General features: G+C 41.3%; 1 protein-coding gene across 1 annotated transcript in view; it reads left to right on the top strand.

The window, feature by feature from the left end:
• DSCAM (DS cell adhesion molecule) overlaps positions 1 to 18367 on the top strand; it is a 1000736-nt gene that overhangs the window by 545199 nt on the left and 437170 nt on the right. Inside the window, exon 11 of the mRNA XM_069202587.1 lies at positions 16359 to 16532. Within this exon, the coding sequence (XP_069058688.1) occupies positions 16359 to 16532 (174 nt within the window). The remainder of the gene's footprint in view (positions 1 to 16358; positions 16533 to 18367) is intronic.

Raw genomic sequence — 18367 nt, 5'->3', positions numbered from 1 at the left:
TTTGCTCAAACCAGTCATGTTCATTTGTGAGGAGAAGATATTTAATAACAAAATTCTGAAGTCATGTGTAGGAAGTTGGCTCTGTATGCACTATTTCAAAGTAAGGAATAGTATGCACAGAGTCCAAGGGTTCCCCTTAGAGGTAAGATAGTGGCAAAAAGAGATAATACTAATGCTCTATTTTGTGGTAGTGTGGTCGAGCAGTAGGCTTATCAAAGGAGTAGTGTTAAGCATTTGTTAAACCATCCCAACCTCTACAGTCTTTCAAACAAATATCCCAGGATGAATTTATGGATTTGGTCGAAGCAAGCAGACCTGGTTGCCCTTCTGACCCTTGCCCACCACAAATCTTCAAGAACATCCTGCTATCTACTTCTGCTGCCACACCTGTAAGAAGAATCATCAACAACTCTTTAACTTCAGGAACTTTTCCTACAGACCTGAAAAAGGCATACATACGACCATTATTAAAGAAAACAAACCTAGACCCGCAAGACCCCAACAACTACAGACCTATCACAAATGGACCTTTCCTGGGCAAATTGATAGAAAGAGCAGCATTCGCCCAGATGTCACAATTCATTGAAGACAATTCTATACTTTCAGACTTCCAAACTGGATTCCGCCCAGGAAGAAGCACTGAATCGGCACTCATGGCAATCTGGGACGATCTTAAAAACACAGTCGACCGAAATGGAGTTGCTGCACTACTTCTCTTGGACCTCTCAGCTGCCTTTGATACGGTTGACCATGACACCCTAACTCAAAGACTCCACGAAGCCGGCATACAAGGGATTGCTCTCGACTGGATTACTTCCTATCTCCAAAAAAGAGCGAATATCATCCCCTCGCCCCCCTTCTCGTCCGAACCCTACCTCACAAAAACAGGGGTCCCCAAAGGGTCAATCATCTCACCTTTGCTTTTTAACATCTACATGATATCTTTACCAGAACTGATCAATGATTTCCATCTCACATGCTACAACTATGCAGATGACACACAAGTACTACTTAAATTAGAATGCCCCAAAAACATTGAAAACTCACAAATCTTCAGTTGCCTCAGAGCCGTTGATCAGTGGATGACCTGGAGCCATCTCAAACTAAATACCTCCAAAACAGAAATACTCATATGTGGTGACTGGAAAAATTATGACCCTCTGTGCGTCTGGCCTGAAGATCTCGGACCACCTCCTCAATTATCCAAGGAAGTTAAAAACCTAGGAATCACCATAGATTCCAAGCTAACTATGAATGCCCAAGTAGACAAATTAGCACGCACAAGCTTCATCACCTTAAAGACTTTACGACGCATCTTCCCCCACCTCGGATTTCCACGCAAGGTGCAAGCTACTATCTCACTTGTATTATCCGAACTGGATTATGCCAATAGCCTCTACCATGGATCATCTCTATCTGTTATGAAAAAACTACTACGTATCCAGAATTCCGCAGCCAGGCTACTACTACATATAAAGCCGCAAGCCCACATCTCCCCTGCCTTGAGAGCACTACACTGGTTACCCGTTGCCAGAAGATGCACTTTCAAACTGCTTTGTATCACCCACAAAGCTATACATGGAACAGGACCGCTTTTTATCAGAAAGAAAATTACCAAATACATCCAACAAAGAACCCTCCGCTCAAGACTGGCACCCCGCCTTAGAACACCACCATACAAGAAAAAGACTGTAGGTGGTACATCCTTCTCCGTCCAAGCAGCCAAACTATGGAATTCATTACCCCCAACTATAAGAGCCACAGATAACTTGCTTGTTTTCAGAAAACTACTCAAGAGTTGGCTCTTTCCTTCATAACCACCTTTTTCAAACAACTATGAACTGCATATGCCTATGTGGATAAATATTTTTTCAGATTATATGTATATTTCTATTTATTTATAGTTTCTTTGGAAAATATGTATTGCTACTGTCATAACAATAAAATACACACACACTCTTTTAAACCTGTCTGACTAAGTATTTTTTACCCATGATTCTAATTATGTATTGTATGTGCATATGTGTGTGTATTCATGTGTGTGTGTGTATAAATATATATATATATATATATATATATATATATATATATATATATATATATGTGTATGTATGTGTATATGTTGTTTCTGTGCTTGGCATGTTTGTGGATCATTGCATGCCTCCTGGTTTTTGGGTTGCTATACTAGATATCTATGAATTTCTGCTCTCATTTTTCATCACTCTTATGTCATGTCTCTATCAAACTATCCTCCTTTCTCACTCTGACTCATCCCAAATCCCTTAGACCACTTTCATCTCCTAAATATCTCAGCCTAAGCTCTTCCCTCCACCTCCACATCTAACTCACCAAACCTCACTCTACCTCTGTGACCTCACCGTTTTAAATTAGTTAGCTGCAGTAGTCCTTTTATTATTTTGCCAGCCGCTAAGCATTGCTGCCTTCAGTGAATAGTTTTGATTTGTGAACCAATTTGACTCTCCTAGACCGATTCATCGGCAGGTTTATATTACAGATAAATAAGGTACTTTATAGTGAGATGGTTTTTGCGCATAAAAGGCATTCTGCACCATCTATCGTGCTATAAGCAGCCAGTTTCAGTTACTTGAGCAAGACGGTCTGTTCACCACCCACAGTAGTCATGCATTTTTCACGAGGTAACCAACAAACCTGTAACTTGTATCTCCCAGCTTTTTGATCCACAGGTAAACATACAAATAAAGTAGCTAGGACATATTGACTTGCAGCGTGTTACTAGCTGAAAACTAAGTTTACCAGTTCCCTCAATGTCACGAAGAGCACAATACTACATTCCCGGTTTTTTTAAAAAATCTAATGAATTCTGGGAGTTGTAGTCTTTGTCCACGTCAGCGGTTGCAGAAACAATGACTTCAAAACAAAAGCACAGCTCTGCTCCCTTGACAGGTCAAATCATCTAGCAAAGTTAATTATGATGCTATCATAGGGTGACGTAAAAAGAAAATTATAGGTTTCGACCTTGGTCAATTTCAATAGGACACATCGTTTCAAGTCCTGTACTGACCTCTATCAAACTTTTGTCACCTTCCCACCTGAACCTGCGTGAGAATCATACCTCTTCATCTCACATGTGCCTGTCTGTTCCTTTTGTAGTTCACATGTTTTATAACACTCGCTGTATATAGCGCTCATTTTTTGTACCCGCTTCTGCGTGTGCTGCTCTATCACTGCACGCGTGTGTGCTCACGCGCATCTCTGGATGCTAATAATTTTTAAAATATTTATCCAATGAGCTTGTCTCACCATACTTGTATATGTTGCCCCTGCCTGGGTGACCCTCTTTGCTTGTGAGCGTTGATCGACATATGTGTTTGTCAATCCTGCTACAGCATGTCTGTGTAACCTCCCCGTAGATAGGAATCTATACAGTCGGAGAGCAATTATAATATTTAAATAAAACAGATACAGTGCGTGTCTACTGTTCCTGACTTTCTTAGCACTGGGAATGCTATGACAAACAGCAAAATAAGGAAGAGAGATTTAACTAAGAAACAATAGCCTGACTTGCAGGTGTATTTGATGATAAACGGTACTTCACATTTTTAGGACGAAATAGTATTAAAATGGTTTGTCTTGATGCCCCCTCCCGCCCTCCTCCTGCTATCCCTTATGAATCTGACTCTCTTGACACCCAATGCCTTGCTTGGTATCCCGCTGCTAATGGTAGCCTGCCCCATCCACACCCAATCAGTGGTATGTGTTGATATTATGGGGAAATGTGTAATATTAAAGACCAATGTGTACCACTCAACAAACCAACCCAGAGTAAGATTACACACAACTCACGGAGATACAATGTACACATTATTCCAAAGAAGCACTTAGTACATCATTAAATAAAACAATATACAAGGAATTCAAACAAAAAGTGACTATTTTTTAACCAATGAGCTTTGCAGACACCACCCTATCATTGAAAAGTCTATCATTAAATAGTTTACATGGGAAAAACACTACCAAGAGAAACAAAGTACACACCAGTTATAGAAACAATGTGAAGGTTTGCAATATAATATGCTTTAAAAACAAAAGATTATAGATATTTTTCTTCAACTGTTTATTTTGTTGCCTCGTCTGTGTTCTTTTTGTTTGTCACTGTTTGTTTTCCTTTACGGTATTATGAATTTGGGGGTACTATGTACTAAACAACTCAGTAACACACCCTAGCAGCTTATGCACTGTTCCTCAGGTCTGGCCGCATACGTTTGTTACTGTTTCAGACCAATTATTTGCATAAAATTAATTCAGTCAGTGAGCAATTAAAATATTTTAATAAAACGCATACAGGACATTGCGTATTTGGATATACTATTCCTGCCTTTCTTAACATTGGAACTGCTATCCATGCCACACAATTCCACTCCACTCAATTCCACTCCATACAATTTTAGGCCACACAATTCAACTCCACTCCACACAATTCCACTCCACAGCACTCAATTCAGCTCCATTCTGTTGCACTCCACTCCACATAGTTCCACTGCATGCCACAGTTTCACTGTACTCCACAAAGTACCACTGCACTCCACACAGTTCCACTCCACACCACACAATTCTACTCCACACCAATTCGATGCAACGCAATTCCACTCTTTTCCACAATTCCACTCCACACAATTTGAAGCCACACAGTTCCACTCCACACAATTCATTCCACGCCACACAATTCCACTTCATCCCATGCAGTTCCACTGCACTCCACTTCACACAATGCTACCCCTCTCCAGGCTGTCCGAGCGCGAGTCTTCTGCTGGTAGACTTGAGCTCAGACTGCCTCATTGGCGGCGGGTCGACCGTCAAATTATGACCACTGCAGTTGTGTCATGGTCGGACCGCCAGGATTAGAGATACTGGCAATCTGGCTGTTGTGACGGTCCTAATCCAGCAGGGCAGTGCTGCAGGCAGCGCTGGCCTGGGGATTACGACCTTGTTCTCCACCAGCAATTTCATGTCGGTAACACTGCCATAAAAAGGCTGGCAGAAAACGGGTGCAGGTGGACCCAGGGGGGCCCCTACACTGTGCATGCACTTGGCTTGGAAAGTGCAGGGGCCCCCCTGGCCAGCACCCTCGCAATGTTCACTGTCTGCTTTACGAGCTGGAGACAATGCTGTAGCCTGTTTCCCGCTAGGCCAGCCGGCCGAAATTCGAGTTTCCGCCCACTGACCTAGAAGGAAACTCATAATGAGCCCGGCAGAGAGGTATCCAATATGGTGGCACCCTCCCCATCGGAAGTTCGGCGGATGGGCCAAACCATCTGCCGAACTCGTACTCAGGCCCTAAGTGTGTTACCTATGCTTGACGAAGATATGAGAACCCAGTGCTTAATTTGTGCTTGTTGTTTCTGGTGCGGAGCACCAGCACTTATTTTTCTGCCTCAGGCATTTACAGCAAGCAAAAGATACCTATGGGAAAGACGAAGGAACAACGGACGAAAAAGCGTCACAATGAGAGAAAGCAGAAAGCTGCAAGAGTGGGCTGAAGTGGCAGGAAGTGGCTTTAAATGAATTGAAGAGGCCCGAGATGGCTTCAGGATTACGCTGCCTCAGTATTCCATGTTCGCACATTTAATTGCAACAGCCGCATGTTTAAGAGGGGGGCTTTGGGCACCGGCACGTTTTTATTTACAACCCATCATTTTTTTCAAAACAAAACAAAGAACAATCCAAGATTTGAAGAGATTGTCCGTCTCCCAAGAAACCTTAGGATTCCCATGAATATATTTTGGGCCAGAAAATATATATTTTTTCTCGTTCAATATGATTTGCTGAAGATCAGCTGCTTTCCCTCCTTTTCTCCTTATGGGCCATGTTCTTGCAATTATTCAATCAATCCCAACAAAGATGGACAGACAGAAATGTATATATCCTTTCACTTTATAACTAAAAGCAAGAATAAAAGAAACTAACTCAAATAAAACGAACACATAAAGGCATATTGTGTGCAAAAATATGTTGAAAGGCGTAAGGGAAGTAGCGCCCTGTGCAATAAATAGTACATGAATAGCCTCTCATTACCCACAAAAAGCTTACTAAATGCAGCCAATTACCACATTTTACTTGCTAATGAAATTCCACTGTATATTTAATTTCGCTCTCTATTTCCCAGTTCCTCTTTCAACTCATTATTACAAGAACTGCAGTAAATTAATGTTAATTGGTGGAGCAAAGTGGTATCTGTTTGCTGAGAATCATAATCTGTTTCAAAATCAGTCACTTGTAAAGTATGTTTTCGTGATTGTTATTTGACATTTGCTTAGTGCACAACCTTCTGTTAGCATGGCACTGCTGTGTTTCTTTTCTAAAGTCAGGAGTGAGGTTTTCAAATGCTCCCTATATTTCCAGCAAGGTCTGTTTCTGTTTGTAAAGCTATGCTGCCAGGAGAGTGGGAGAGTTTCAGAAATTGCACCTTATTTTGTGGTTGACGTAACTTACATTTTCTTTAGGCTGGTTGTATCTTTTATTTTGAATTGTGCCTTTATGGGAGTAGCTGGTTTTCTAATTTATTCCAATTAAAGAGTTAGTCATCACCAATGCTTAATTTGTAAATTAAAACATGCTGGTGCTCTAAGCCCTTCTCTTACACACTCGGCTGCTGCAATTAAATGTGGGAACACGGAATGCTGAGGCAGCATAATCCTGAAGCCATCTCGGGCCTCTTCAATCCATTTAAAGCCACTCTCTGCCTCTTCAGCTCACTCTTGCAGATTTCTGCTTTCTCCCATTGTGACGCTTTTTCGTTTTTCTCTTCCTCAGTCTTTCCCATGTGTGTCTTTTGCTCGCAGCAAATGCTTGCGGCAGAAGAATAGCCACCAGCCCTCAAAAATAAGTTCAGCACCATAAACAACAAGCACGAATTAAACACTGGTCATCACCATTAGTAGATATTGGGCATTAATAAGTATTTGGTAGTTGACTATCACCTATCATGCAATTGAGTACTGCCAGTAATGCTAGGACATATTGACTTGCAGCGTGTTACTAGCTGAAAACTAAGTTTACCAGTTCCCTCAATGTCACGAAGAGCACAATACTACATTCCCGGTTTTTTTTAAAAATCTAATGAATTCTGGGAGTTGTAGTCTTTGTCCACGTCAGCGGTTGCAGAAACAATGACTTCAAAACAAAAGCACAGCTCTGCTCCCTTGACAGGTCAAATCATCTAGCAAAGTTAATTATGATGCTATCATAGGGTGACGTAAAAAGAAAATTATAGGTTTCGACCTTGGTCAATTTCAATAGGACACATCGTTTCAAGTCCTGTACTGACCTCTATCAAACTTTTGTCACCTTCCCACCTGAACCTGCGTGAGAATCATACCTCTTCATCTCACATGTGCCTGTCTGTTCCTTTTGTAGTTCACATGTTTTATAACACTCGCTGTATATAGCGCTCATTTTTTGTACCCGCTTCTGCGTGTGCTGCTCTATCACTGCACGCGTGTGTGCTCACGCGCATCTCTGGATGCTAATAATTTTTAAAATATTTATCCAATGAGCTTGTCTCACCATACTTGTATATGTTGCCCCTGCCTGGGTGACCCTCTTTGCTTGTGAGCGTTGATCGACATATGTGTTTGTCAATCCTGCTACAGCATGTCTGTGTAACCTCCCCGTAGATAGGAATCTATACAGTCGGAGAGCAATTATAATATTTAAATAAAACAGATACAGTGCGTGTCTACTGTTCCTGACTTTCTTAGCACTGGGAATGCTATGACAAACAGCAAAATAAGGAAGAGAGATTTAACTAAGAAACAATAGCCTGACTTGCAGGTGTATTTGATGATAAACGGTACTTCACATTTTTAGGACGAAATAGTATTAAAATGGTTTGTCTTGATGCCCCCTCCCGCCCTCCTCCTGCTATCCCTTATGAATCTGACTCTCTTGACACCCAATGCCTTGCTTGGTATCCCGCTGCTAATGGTAGCCTGCCCCATCCACACCCAATCAGTGGTATGTGTTGATATTATGGGGAAATGTGTAATATTAAAGACCAATGTGTACCACTCAACAAACCAACCCAGAGTAAGATTACACACAACTCACGGAGATACAATGTACACATTATTCCAAAGAAGCACTTAGTACATCATTAAATAAAACAATATACAAGGAATTCAAACAAAAAGTGACTATTTTTTAACCAATGAGCTTTGCAGACACCACCCTATCATTGAAAAGTCTATCATTAAATAGTTTACATGGGAAAAACACTACCAAGAGAAACAAAGTACACACCAGTTATAGAAACAATGTGAAGGTTTGCAATATAATATGCTTTAAAAACAAAAGATTATAGATATTTTTCTTCAACTGTTTATTTTGTTGCCTCGTCTGTGTTCTTTTTGTTTGTCACTGTTTGTTTTCCTTTACGGTATTATGAATTTGGGGGTACTATGTACTAAACAACTCAGTAACACACCCTAGCAGCTTATGCACTGTTCCTCAGGTCTGGCCGCATACGTTTGTTACTGTTTCAGACCAATTATTTGCATAAAATTAATTCAGTCAGTGAGCAATTAAAATATTTTAATAAAACGCATACAGGACATTGCGTATTTGGATATACTATTCCTGCCTTTCTTAACATTGGAACTGCTATCCATGCCACACAATTCCACTCCACTCAATTCCACTCCATACAATTTTAGGCCACACAATTCAACTCCACTCCACACAATTCCACTCCACAGCACTCAATTCAGCTCCATTCTGTTGCACTCCACTCCACATAGTTCCACTGCATGCCACAGTTTCACTGTACTCCACAAAGTACCACTGCACTCCACACAGTTCCACTCCACACCACACAATTCTACTCCACACCAATTCGATGCAACGCAATTCCACTCTTTTCCACAATTCCACTCCACACAATTTGAAGCCACACAGTTCCACTCCACACAATTCATTCCACGCCACACAATTCCACTTCATCCCATGCAGTTCCACTGCACTCCACTTCACACAATGCTACCCCTCTCCAGGCTGTCCGAGCGCGAGTCTTCTGCTGGTAGACTTGAGCTCAGACTGCCTCATTGGCGGCGGGTCGACCGTCAAATTATGACCACTGCAGTTGTGTCATGGTCGGACCGCCAGGATTAGAGATACTGGCAATCTGGCTGTTGTGACGGTCCTAATCCAGCAGGGCAGTGCTGCAGGCAGCGCTGGCCTGGGGATTACGACCTTGTTCTCCACCAGCAATTTCATGTCGGTAACACTGCCATAAAAAGGCTGGCAGAAAACGGGTGCAGGTGGACCCAGGGGGGCCCCTACACTGTGCATGCACTTGGCTTGGAAAGTGCAGGGGCCCCCCTGGCCAGCACCCTCGCAATGTTCACTGTCTGCTTTACGAGCTGGAGACAATGCTGTAGCCTGTTTCCCGCTAGGCCAGCCGGCCGAAATTCGAGTTTCCGCCCACTGATCTAGAAGGAAACTCATAATGAGCCCGGCAGAGAGGTATCCAATATGGTGGCACCCTCCCCATCGGAAGTTCGGCGGATGGGCCAAACCATCTGCCGAACTCGTACTCAGGCCCTAAGTGTGTTACCTATGCTTGACGAAGATATGAGAACCCAGTGCTTAATTTGTGCTTGTTGTTTCTGGTGCGGAGCACCAGCACTTATTTTTCTGCCTCAGGCATTTACAGCAAGCAAAAGATACCTATGGGAAAGACGAAGGAACAACGGACGAAAAAGCGTCACAATGAGAGAAAGCAGAAAGCTGCAAGAGTGGGCTGAAGTGGCAGGAAGTGGCTTTAAATGAATTGAAGAGGCCCGAGATGGCTTCAGGATTACGCTGCCTCAGTATTCCATGTTCGCACATTTAATTGCAACAGCCGCATGTTTAAGAGGGGGGCTTTGGGCACCGGCACGTTTTTATTTACAACCCATCATTTTTTTCAAAACAAAACAAAGAACAATCCAAGATTTGAAGAGATTGTCCGTCTCCCAAGAAACCTTAGGATTCCCATGAATATATTTTGGGCCAGAAAATATATATTTTTTCTCGTTCAATATGATTTGCTGAAGATCAGCTGCTTTCCCTCCTTTTCTCCTTATGGGCCATGTTCTTGCAATTATTCAATCAATCCCAACAAAGATGGACAGACAGAAATGTATATATCCTTTCACTTTATAACTAAAAGCAAGAATAAAAGAAACTAACTCAAATAAAACGAACACATAAAGGCATATTGTGTGCAAAAATATGTTGAAAGGCGTAAGGGAAGTAGCGCCCTGTGCAATAAATAGTACATGAATAGCCTCTCATTACCCACAAAAAGCTTACTAAATGCAGCCAATTACCACATTTTACTTGCTAATGAAATTCCACTGTATATTTAATTTCGCTCTCTATTTCCCAGTTCCTCTTTCAACTCATTATTACAAGAACTGCAGTAAATTAATGTTAATTGGTGGAGCAAAGTGGTATCTGTTTGCTGAGAATCATAATCTGTTTCAAAATCAGTCACTTGTAAAGTATGTTTTCGTGATTGTTATTTGACATTTGCTTAGTGCACAACCTTCTGTTAGCATGGCACTGCTGTGTTTCTTTTCTAAAGTCAGGAGTGAGGTTTTCAAATGCTCCCTATATTTCCAGCAAGGTCTGTTTCTGTTTGTAAAGCTATGCTGCCAGGAGAGTGGGAGAGTTTCAGAAATTGCACCTTATTTTGTGGTTGACGTAACTTACATTTTCTTTAGGCTGGTTGTATCTTTTATTTTGAATTGTGCCTTTATGGGAGTAGCTGGTTTTCTAATTTATTCCAATTAAAGAGTTAGTCATCACCAATGCTTAATTTGTAAATTAAAACATGCTGGTGCTCTAAGCCCTTCTCTTACACACTCGGCTGCTGCAATTAAATGTGGGAACACGGAATGCTGAGGCAGCATAATCCTGAAGCCATCTCGGGCCTCTTCAATCCATTTAAAGCCACTCTCTGCCTCTTCAGCTCACTCTTGCAGATTTCTGCTTTCTCCCATTGTGACGCTTTTTCGTTTTTCTCTTCCTCAGTCTTTCCCATGTGTGTCTTTTGCTCGCAGCAAATGCTTGCGGCAGAAGAATAGCCACCAGCCCTCAAAAATAAGTTCAGCACCATAAACAACAAGCACGAATTAAACACTGGTCATCACCATTAGTAGATATTGGGCATTAATAAGTATTTGGTAGTTGACTATCACCTATCATGCAATTGAGTACTGCCAGTAATGCAACTGCAGAGCAACAGCAGTGTGCTCCATTGGACATCCCACCTCCTCTGAAGTACACTTAGGCCCTGATTCATAAAGGTAAATGTACACTTTTGCGTAAGTTCACAAACATATTTTACTAGTAGTATCTTTATGACTGCAGAGTCTCCGTACATAAAAAGATAGGACAGTACCGCTGTGAATAGCAAGCAGTCGTAAACTGACACAAAAGTGTAAGTTTACCTTTGATCAAACCCTTAGTAACTAAGACTGGCAGGCAGAATAGCACTTGCATGCGGACATGTGAAATATACCTGCAGCTCTTTCCCTTGCAGCTGCTTGTGTCAGATGGGAAATTGCTATTGGTCACTGGCAGAAGACATTAACAGGATGTTTTTGTTTTTCAAAGCAATGCGATGATTATGATCTTGGTGAATCAAATAAATTAGCGCAAAAAATCATTCATCAAGATTAGCAGTGTGTGGGAACATATAAAATCTTATATCAAAAGAAGGCAAAGGAGTATTGTAAAGTCGCCACAATTCCAATGTCTCTCGCAGGTTGACTGGATACATCGGATAAGCATGCACTGACAATGCCAATAGGTCAAGTGGTTATCTTTTTGCAAGCATGTGTCACAAAAAAGAAAAAGAAAATATGCTGTCACTCAAAGTGGGTGCCATATACTTGAAATAAAAATGTTACATTTAAAAAAATGCACTGATGGTGTTTCATTAATTATGTTTTTCATCCTACATTTTAATATTATTATTGTTAGTGTTATTATTATTATTGTTGTCTTTGTTATTGTTGTTATGTTTTATTATTGATATTATTATTATTATTATTTTATTTGTAAAAGAAGCAATAATAAATTTCCACCTAGTGCAGCACTCAAACTGCAGACAATTACAAAGTTACAGTGTCACTTTGCAAAAACGAAGGGCCAGATTATGACCTTGGCGGATGAGATACTCTGTCACAAATGTGACAGATATCCCGCCCGCCAGTTTATAAGTTCCATAGGATATAATGGAACTTGTAATATGGTGGACGGGATAGCCGTCACATTTGTGACGGAGTATCCCATCCGCCAAGATCGTAATCAAGCCCTGCATTAACAAAGGAGATGGAAAATGACCAACTAACCGGGTCCTCAAAGTGCAGACTAACTAAATAGCCAATATTTAAAGGTAATATAAAAATAAATGAAAAAGCACAACTTGAACTAGCTTTGTAATTGAAGAGTAAGGGTTTATTTTTAGACATATTTGCAAATGTCCATTCACTCGGATGACAAGATTCAATGGGTAAAGTGGGCTGCCCTATGGCCCCATGGCATATACTCAGGCGGATGGAACCAAAATGTGAATGACAATTAAACAGACCAGTAGATGAGGCCTGCTGACCAAAAGCTCTTCTGTGTATGTATGAATAAGTCAGCTGATCTGTTATGATTTTTCATTTAAATGTGTGCTGTTCACTTTGTTCTTGAAATGGACACATGAATGAACAAAGGAACGGGAAACAGGAATGAATGAATTGATAAGACAATTGTCCCTACACGTAATGAACCCTATTGACTGTAGGCGCTGATCACCATGGACCGTCAGTAACTACGGCCAGTTTAGAAGAGCTGTGATTTAGAATTCAGCAGACTACTGATTTACAAAGGTGGAGATCCAGGATCACTGCAATCTAGAGTCAAAGTCCCTGTACACAGATATGAGGAAAGCCTAATGACAATAATGAGAATGACCTTGTTATTGGTATAATGATCAAAATTCGGTCTGACGGGAAGATAGCGTGATTTTATACTGAAGTTAAACAAGGCCTATGCTATGAACACTCTTTAATGTAAAGCACATTATCCTGAAAAGTCCTTTGTGTTTTATGAGGAGCCAGTAAAAGGTGTTACGTGCAGTGGTAGCACAAGCCTATGCCAGATGTATAGTGCTATTCTTGGCTAGCAGTAAGCCGGAAAGGAAGGTAGAGGAAATCGCAGAATATAAACTATTGCAGTAGCCCAGATGAACAATTATCACAGATTTAATGGCAGTAACTTGAAAGATGTTGGTTCACCAAAATACAAGGAGTAGCAAGTTTGGCATCACACATTCATTGACTGCACCAATGAGATCCCAGGAAGTTGCTTCATATGTTCTTTTTTTACGCAGAATATTCATAGGAAATGATGTCACCTGAACTTGATGCTATTGACCTTGCTGAAATTAAGACACCCATAAGCACACAAATAATATAACTAAGCAACAGTTACTAGCAGTTACTATCAGAAATAAATATCTCTTTTATATCCCACATATATTTTAAACAGAATGCAGGCATAATAGGAACATTACACATTTCAGGAGGAGGATTGCCATCCATGCTGAGCTGAGAAATGACAAAAGCCTCTTACCACTTGCTAATCCTAAACTTAAATCCTTTGCTGTAAAAATGACAAAAGGCTTTGTTACTCTCTAGTTTGGTGTGAACTCAACGACCATTTGCTCTCATGTTAGCTTTCTAGAGCACTAACCACAATTTCTATGACAAAAAGAATCCCCTCAATGTGTTCATTTAGTGCAATCTGCTCAGTAGGAAATGCATTCAGTTTTATAGTTTTGATTATATCAAAATGCTGCTCAAGTCTGCCACATGTTGGTCATAAATACAGAATGTTAGCTCTCAAGTTGTTCAGTAGAACAGTTGGGAATCTGCTGACAAGCTGTTACTGCATTGAAAGTGCATGTTTAACTCAGAATATCAGGCTTTGTTCTCATGTGGCTGAGAAAGGTAATGTGTTATTATATAAAATTCACTCTAATTTTAGCTTCTGGAGGACCTTCCATAACCTCTATGATAAAATCATGAGCAAAAACAATTTACTATTAAATATGGTTCATCAAATCCCAGTAGAAATCAGCATTTTTCATAGGGGAAAATCACCTGAGAACTCATCCGAATTCCTAAAATGGGTTTAACACTGTCAACAATTTAAGTATATTGTGGCTAAAATTTGTTATCACCCTTCATATGGGCTCCTTTTTGTGACCCTCAAAACCAGACATTCACGATAGTGCATTTTAAAGAGGACCGTGTCCCGGAAACCTGTAATCGCTGCTACAATATGTTGTCCACATTGTGGCCATCGAAACAAGAGGGGGTCCCTTTGGGACATCCACCCATGCCCTTGGGGGTGAGAGTGCACTCACACTGTCCCTTTATATTTTTTTAATTGATTTTCAGGACACAGGGATCATGTACCCAAGTCATGTATTGGCTTCCGCAGCATATTGTTTATGTTGTGGCTAGCAAATCAGGATTGATCGGTCCACTTTAAAATGTCCAATCAGACACATCTGCCCATCAACAGACCAGATTTCTAACATTTCTGTCATTCATGTCCATGCAACGGGTCAAAGGTAGTGGGCAAAGTGTGGTGAAACTTAGTAAGCTGCTGTGATAGGGGACCTTCCAAATAAGTGAGAGAGTGGGCTTCAAAGCCACGTATTCAGACCCGTCAACCTGTAAACAAATTTAACCGTGTAAGGAGAGAGTAGAACATTGGAGGGGGTGGGGCCCCGTGGCACGTGCTATCTAGGAGGCCTTCTACCATCTACCAAGCCAGCACCCCTCTCCCACCTAAAAAAATAAAGGGTTGCTGGGGCTGTTGGGGATGTCCTGGGGTGTTTTCAAGGACAACGGCTGCTGACAGCCACAATAGGCAACCTGGAATCCACTGTATGCAGTGGTTGCCAGATCGCCTTGCCTGCCACTCTGTGAGATTGGCTCCTCACCGTGTGAAGGGAAGTGAAATTGTGTGACTCACGCTGGCACCAGGTGAGCAGCCTGCATGCTGACTCAAGCACATGGGGCTTGGTCAACCACGCAAAGCTTACTTTTGCTGTCCAATATCTTTCCATGCTATGGCGGGTTCACTTCCAGTTTTGTCCAGCAGTACTCTCAAGAACTTGCAGTCAGGGATCCTGAACCTGGATATTTCTCATGTGCCTCACTTTTTCAGGTGATGCCAGAATTTAAGGGTGGTGCGAGGGGCCAATCTAGATCATGTGTGCCGTCTTGGACTCTCAGTCATGCCCTCTCCTTTTAAACTTATATACTGGCATTCTAGCTAATGTTCTTCATTCTCATGGGCTACACTTAACATGTAAGAAGCTTCAAAATGAATTTTCGCTAGCAGGACAAGCTCTGGGAACTGGAGGGCCTCAATATCAACCCTCTCTAAAAAAACAACTAACCCCTCCTCCACACACACAGAAGCTCAACCCCACAAAAACAGAGCTGAGATGCTCCTTACCACTGAAGACACAGTCACCTGGGAGATGTTTGGTTGGCTCTAGTTATTGGTCTCCCTCCTACTCCAGCCACTTTTATATGTGATCTAGGCATTTAGAAGGGAAATTAATTATATTTGACGATCCAAAGTCTTTTCTTTATTAATACATTTAAATAATCAATTGCTTTGCCCAATCATGTTTTGAACAAGGAAATGCCATACACCTTGAAGCCAGAGGTAAGCTTTTATATCACCTCCAATAGGTCCAGCTTGCTGCCAATTGATGGAGCTGTAATCTGTCTAGATGTGAACATATTATGTGGGTCTCAGACCCTTGCATTTGGTGCCTCTACTGCTTAGAATTACCTTTAAGGCTAGAACTGCCGTTCAAAAGTCATTCTTTGCAAGACGCAGCTTTCTGGGCAGCTAATCTCAAGTAGCACGTCCGTGGCTGCAGCTGGCATTTGACCCATTAGTCTTAAGCTCCTAATAATAGGAACTGGCATTTATGGAGGGAGAACCTTCTCTCTGGATGCAGTGAAGGGATGGAATCTGCATCGGTTACGTGAGGAGCAAGCCTTATAAAGTTAAGGAAACTGCATAAAACTTTTTAGGAAATAGGATCCACTTCACCCTGTAATGTTTTGTGCACACAATCTTAGTATTTCGTGGCCTTGTCGGGAGGGGGCGATAACTTTCTATGTGTTCATTTTATCTGTTGGATATATTGCATCTGCTGTGCCAAGAATGGTTTACTTCGCTCTAAGAAATTACCATTGATGTCAGGGATGGATGCTTAATATTGAACCATCTGCTCTCGATTCTAGGTTCTGGAGTCCCCCAGTTCCAGCCAATCGCCTTGAATGGCCGGATTCAGCTTCTCACCAATGGTTCCCTGTTGATTAAGCATGTTCTGGAGGAAGACAGTGGATATTACCTATGCAAGGTCAGCAACGATGTTGGAGCTGATGTGAGCAAGTCCATGTTTCTCACAGTAAAAAGTAAGTCCATAACCATATTAGTTCTCATCAATGAGAACTCTTCTAGAGCTTGTCCCTTTACATGCTTTGAATGTTTGATTATCGTCGTCAAGCATTTCATCCAGGATAAATATTGTGCCCTAAATATTGTTTACAAAAAGAACAGCTGTGTGTAAATATCTATTATTATCTCCAAATGTAAACTATTGTCTGGTGATATCCTGAGAATGGTATTCTGGTACCATACACTTTACATAAATTGTACCTGCATATCGATTCTAAGTGGGCGACAGAATAAATGATTATTCCGTGTGTTGTCATATATATAAGATGTCTGATTGCTTTTTCTGAAGGCCAGACTTGGGCAATGGCATATTGATTTATTTTAAAATTGCTCTGAATTTGTCTGGGGATATATCTCCCCCTGATACGTTGTGTATTTCATCTATATTTGGACTTTATAGTGGAATGGCTCAAAATAAACAATTTGGATTAATTTGTCATTTAGCTTAGTATTGACTGACAAGTTGATGCAAAGCTGCACATCTAAATGTAGCTGCTCATATGGATGAATAGAGTAGTATCTGTTTGTAGTATAGTCAAATTAATGACTTCAGATAGTGTAGGAAGTTGAAAGGTGTATTAGAACAATAGATTTTGTATATTTCACAAGTGCTTTGAATGTTCCATCTGAAAAATTGGGATAGAATTAGTTTTAAAAAGGGATTTAACAAGAAATGATTATTGCCACAGTTTGAGAGGTACAGTATTTGAGTTAGTTTTACCAGCAGCATTTCTGTAGTAGATTTAAATGTGTATTTTGTGTATTGCAATTTTGTTACTCTCTTCTGAGTGTGCATTTTGTTTTAGTATGTCTGTTTGTAAATCTTTCCTTTAATGTTCCACCCTCTTAGTAGTAACTCTTCCCCATTCTCCAAGCACTCCTCCTTATCCTTACCACGTTTACTTCTTTATCCTACACCTTCATGTGCAGAGAGCTCCGACACTGAGTGGAGATATCTATACATAAAAGATGAAGTACTATTACTTTATGTACTCTTAAATAACTTTTGTGAATAGGCCCCTAAGTGTTTTGGAAGTAGATCAAAAACTCCCAGCAAAGTATTGGAAAATTGTGAGGATACTTCCCAATGTTGCTTTAGGGGCCAATGAGTTTGCAACAAATAAGTCGATAGGAGGCATGTTTACCACCAATCATCCTACATTGTTGCCACCAAGGCTGGCTTTTGGCTTTTGAAAGAAATAAGTGACTACCACTACTATCAGACATGAAATCTTATTAGATTTGTGTTTGTAAAGGCATTATGCTTCACAGATTGATATCATTGCTAGCCCAAGCTGCCTTTTCGCTTGCCTACTGGCCTTATTGTACTAGCCAAAAGCTGATTTACTCTTACTAGTCTGTCTAGGGAGCTGGGGTGCAGAGGCAAAAAAAATAGTCCCAATTGATTTGAAAAAGCATACATGAGTGCTGATTGCCCCCTCAGTGTTAGCATTTAAGGCAAGGATGGGCTCAAGTTTTGTAATGGCCATTACAAGGTCCGGAGTGATAGTAGAGTATATGTTGCAGAGAGCTGTGGCCTGTTGCCTGTTATTGGTTTGCTGGAGTTGCTTCGTAAGAGTGTGAAAGAGCTGGGCCACAGTAGACAAAGGGGGTCATTCTGACCCTGGCGGTCTTGGACCGCCAGGGCAAGAATGACGGAAGCACCGCCAACGGTGCTTCCAATCCCATTCCGACCGCGGCGGTAAAGCCGCGGTCGCCCCGCAGCGCAGCGCTGCCCTGGGGATTCTGACCCCCTTACCGCCAGCCTGTTTCTTGCGGTTTTCACCGCCAG

The sequence above is a fragment of the Pleurodeles waltl genome, chromosome 8 (assembly GCF_031143425.1).
Source record: "Pleurodeles waltl isolate 20211129_DDA chromosome 8, aPleWal1.hap1.20221129, whole genome shotgun sequence".
Taxonomy (NCBI): Eukaryota; Metazoa; Chordata; class Amphibia; order Caudata; family Salamandridae; genus Pleurodeles; species Pleurodeles waltl.
Note: the sequence above shows the minus strand (reverse complement) of the source record. Positions and strands in the feature narration are given on the sequence as shown.